General features: G+C 55.1%; 1 protein-coding gene across 1 annotated transcript; it reads left to right on the top strand.

Annotated features, from left to right (window-relative positions):
• Positions 1 to 3,361: 3,361 nt before the first annotated feature.
• Positions 3,362 to 4,222, top strand: CHC_T00001454001 (hypothetical protein). Its single transcript, XM_005712587.1, has 2 exons — positions 3,362 to 3,483; positions 3,577 to 4,222. The coding sequence occupies exons 1-2, from the start codon at positions 3,362 to 3,364 to the stop codon at positions 4,220 to 4,222; spliced, it is 768 nt and encodes a 255-aa protein (XP_005712644.1).
• The last annotated feature ends 300 nt before the right edge of the window (positions 4,223 to 4,522 follow it).

Below are 4,522 nucleotides of genomic sequence, written 5' to 3'. Positions count from 1 at the left end.
CTTGTCCCCGTGGTATACACGTGGACACGCGCGGTTGTACTGTAGAGCGTCGAGCTCTACAGTATGGAATCCCGCTGTTGATCTAATGTAACTAACAAAAGCCCCAGGGGGGGTTATACTACACGGCCCCCCCCTCAAGACTGAACGTCCGCGTTCAGTATTCTCGGGCTTGTAGAGGCGACCATGTCGGATCCCCTCCTTGTAGTCCTGGACTTGACCCAGATTCCAACCGTCGTGCCTCGCTCGTCGCACACCGCCCGGCTTCCAAGCGTCCGCTCCTCCGCGCTCTCCCTCGAAGTCCCCTCTCCCCTTCGGCGCACCGTGTTCTTACGAGTGGTCGGTGTCCGCTCGTTGCGGTACGCTCGTCGCGTCACCGCGACCACCCCCCTTTTTGTGAGGCCGCTCAAGTCTGTGGTGACGATGTCGTCTCCCTTGGAGGGTCTACCCTCTCCGCCTGCCGTTGCTTCCTCCTTGCCAGCGGAGTCGGTGCCCCCGCGTCCTGCACCCTTACCTTCCTTCTCGGGAACCCCCGGACGTTCCGTACCGATGGTCGCCGGGTTCGTGCCCCCGGCGCGTACTGTGGCGGTCGCGCGCCAATGCTCCCCGATCCCTCCCTTCCAGAAGGTCCGGGGCTCGCGCGAGTCGACGTCCTCCGTTGAGCACGTGAAGTGCGAGCCTCTCCCCTCCGACACGTTGGCCGGGCAGCAGGCCGGCCCGCGGCCACGTCAAGCTTTGGGAGGACCCTCAACGCAATCCTTTGGTATCGTGGGGCAGGCCGGAGACGCGGTCAGCGCTCTGTACGAGTGGTTTGGGGTCCCGCTCGAGCGGTCGTCCCCGCTCCCTCTTGACCGATTACAGTTCGCTTGGTGTCAGTATGCCCGCACTGGCATCACTGTAGGAGAACTGTCGACGCGCGAGTCGCTTCGACCGGATTTGTTGCGCGTCCGTAAGGTGTATGAGGCAGGGAAAGAGGAGGAAGCTTCCCTCGTGTTGGGGTGCCTCCTCTCCGAAGGCGGCGGGGCGGCGTATCAAATTCCCGCAGTGATCGTCGGCGATCGCACGTTCGCAGATAGCTTGGACGAGGTGGAGTATGTGGGTCGAATGGCCACCTATCTACTCCACCGCGGGCCGTCGACCTCTCGCGAGTTCGTCCTATCCAAGATCCCGGGGCTATACGTGAGCCCTCGGCCATTTGCCTATTCGAGGGCACACGTCGCCTTACAGAAATGGTCCTGTTCTCTGATGCGGCTTCACCACGTCGCCATTGCTCCCCATGACTGGGCGGCGTCCCTAGAAGAAAAAAATTAAATTTTTTGAGTGTACCTACAGTGCAGTTTGAGATTTTTAGCATATTTGAGTGCACTGTGAACGCGAATTGTTGCCGCTGTTGGCCACACAACTTCCTATTGGTGGCACTTGGAGTGCACCCAGAGCGCGGCATGAGTGTATGATAGTCCTGCACTCATACCGCACTCCAAAATTGCTATGTAACCTGGAGTGCGAGATGAGTGCACTGTGCATTGCATGCTGCATCGCATTTCGTAGTGCACTCACTCTGCACGCAACTTGCGTCCAAGTCCATAGTTTAGATGGAGGTTGGAGGCCAGGGGGTGGAATTTGGAGCTCGGCAGTCAACTTGGTATTGGTTGAGACGAGAAGATGGTGGGCAAGTCACGTGCAGCAAAGCAATACCACTTTGCTGCTTGCGCTTCTTGCGCTGGTTGACGGGTTGCGTAGAGGGCCAGAGGTCAGAGGAAGCGATGCGCTTCAAGTGCGTAAACTGACTCGTAAACTAACATTGACAGGGCCCCTTCCCCGGGCAGTTGACGGAAGCTGTGCCAAGGCGGTGGCAGATTTGATGAATTGAGAAGTATCCGATTCTGACTTTCAAGTAACTTATGCGCAACGTGGTCGTCGACGACAGAGAAGACAGCGCGAGCTCGAGCCTCGCATCAACCTGGTCTTCCGCCTTGTTGCTGACGCCAATCTTTACGCGCGCATGCGATAACTACCGTAAATAAGCTTCCCTACGTATTTCCGGCACGCAACACTTCCGAGCGAATCGCTAAAAGTACTCCCGCGACATCGCACACACCGATCCACCCCACCTCCACTCAGTCATGTGATTCCATTGGATTCACTACGACGGCACTGAAGAAAGCGAATGGCAGTCTGTTGGACACCCTTGAGCTGCCTCCTTCTGTTGCGATTGGACAAGATGGAAATATCTACCTTGGTACTCTGGGTGGCACCGTCCAATTGGTGGAGTACGACGTGGATACTCTTAAGATGACATCACAATGTCACTCGAAAGCATTGAAAGATGCTAAGTACACAAAAAACAGTATTCCTGCTGCCCGGGATATTCTCGCCATAACATTCGATCCGCGTGACAAGGAGATGAAACCATACGCATCGACAAGTACGATATTCTGGAATGAGCGGGAACGTGTAGATCGGAGCATCAAGGACATATGTTCGAATGAAGCCGTTGGCCGTTTGAAGCCGGGCACTGATCCAACAGACTCAGGCGTCTGCTTGGTGTACGACAAGCGAATCGTCAGTGGCATTCCTGTCTCCAATCATGACCACTCAGTGAACGGATTAGTGTTTAGCCAGGACGGCGATTTTCTGATTACCGTTGGCGGAAACACGAACATGGGTTTCCCGGGTTACAAGCTTGGCGGATACTGAGAATCGGAGTACTCTGCTGCCGTTTTCATAGCTCGACTGTCGAAGCCCAGTTTTGATGGGGAGATAAAATATCGGTTCCCTACCGAGCCGCGCAAGCCGAAGATGATTTCTGGAGATGTGGATTTGCACGTGACTGGGTGGCGGAATTCGTTCTCAATCACCATGACAGGGAAACTGCAAATTTACGCAACGGAAAATGGACCGGTTTGTGGCTTTGGAGACCTCGCTGCCGGGCTCCCCGCCGCCCACTTCGACGCCCTGCTCCCCCTCCTCCGCGCGTACGCGCGTGGCCGCCGCGGCCGCGCCGCCCGCGTCATCCACGGCGACCCCGTCCCCATCAACGTCCTCGCCCGCGTGCACGGCGGCATCGCCCTCATCGACATGCGCGGCGCACAGAGAGATGCCCTCACGTTCACCGGAGACGCCGTGTACGACGTCGCAAAAGTCGTGCAGAGCGTCAGAATCAAAAAGGTGATGAAAACCCATTCGTGTTTTCGGTCACGGTTTTGGGTCCGTCTGGACAGGAAAAAGGTAGCGATGTAGCAAAATACTTCCTTCATCCATCTACAAAAACATACTTTTGATGTGTTTTATGACGCATGTATGATGTACATCGTGGATGTAGTGAAAGAGAAACCCCGGCCGAAGACGGTAATGTTTCAACCATATGATTGTCATTCTTAACGATAACGACCAAGTATCTCTGCCCACAGGCACCAAAACGGTCGCCGGCGTTCGTCCGTCAGGTGCTCTCAGTGATTATACTTCTCGCCTCATGTCATCGAGGCCGTTCCAGGATATGAGAGGTATGGCCAAAAGCTTCTCCAAGCTCTTCCCAGAGGAGATCCAGGACGTCGCAGCGCAGTTTGACGAATATACGAGGGGCATCATGGCGCAGGGAGGTACGCTTTTCGAGGAGCTTGGTTTTTATTATGTTGGTCCCATTGATGGACACAAACTTGATACCCTTGTTCCCGTACTCGAGAACGTCCGCGACATGCCTGGCAACAAACCCGTCTTGATCCATGTCAAGACTGAAAAGGGCAAGGGATACCCCCCCGCGGAGGCTTCCCTAGACAAATACCACGGTGTCGCCCGTTTTGACGTCGGCACCGGCAAGCAGCATAAGAGTGTCTCCCAGACCCCCAGCTATACCTCCGTCTTTTCAAAAGCATTGATCGCTGAGGCCGAACATGATCGCAAGGTTGTCGCCATTACAGCGGCCATGCCCGGAGGCACTGGTTTAAATATTTTCGGGGAACGTTTTCTGAAGCGGTGCCACGATGTCGGCATTGCTGAGCAACCCGCAGTGACGATGGCTGGAGGCATGGCATGCGAGGGATACAGCCGTTCTGTTGCATCTACTCAACCTTCCTGCAACGAGGTTACGATCAACTCATTCACGACGTTTCCATTCAAAAGTTGCCTGTACAATTCATTCTGGACCGCGCGGGACTCGTCAGAAACGACGGACCAACGCATCATGGCTCATTTGATCTTGCCTACATTGGTTGCATTCATAACATGATAATCATGGCCCCCAGCGATGAGTGTGAGCTACAAAATATGGTCGCCACATCATTGGCAATTAACGATAGCTCCTCTGTCGTGCGCTACCCTCGTGGAGTTGGGGTGGGTCTTGATGTTATTAATCAGAAGCTTGGTGGCAAGTATGATGTGATGCCAGAAGGAGGTCATGCGATTGCGATTGGCAAGGGTCGCATCATTCGCAACAAAGCTCCAAGCCCGAAGGAGGGTTCAGTCGCAATTCTCAGTCTAGGAACCAGGCTCTTGGAGAGCGTGAAAGCAGCCGAAGCTTTGGAGGCGA

Source organism: Chondrus crispus, genomic scaffold, assembly GCF_000350225.1.
Source record: "Chondrus crispus Stackhouse genomic scaffold, scaffold_10, whole genome shotgun sequence".
NCBI classification, from domain to species: domain Eukaryota; phylum Rhodophyta; class Florideophyceae; order Gigartinales; family Gigartinaceae; genus Chondrus; species Chondrus crispus.
The sequence above is the reverse complement of the archived record's forward strand: the minus strand, read 5'-3'. Positions and strand labels throughout refer to the sequence as shown.

Coding starts and splice junctions, on each gene's coding strand:
- CHC_T00001454001 (XM_005712587.1), top strand. CDS start 3,362: ATGATTGTCATTCTTAACGATAACGACCAAGTATCTCTGCCCACAGGC. Junction 3,484..3,576: donor CGCCTCATGTCATCGAGGCC/GTTCCAGGATAT, acceptor CGAATATACGAG/GGGCATCATGGCGCAGGGAG.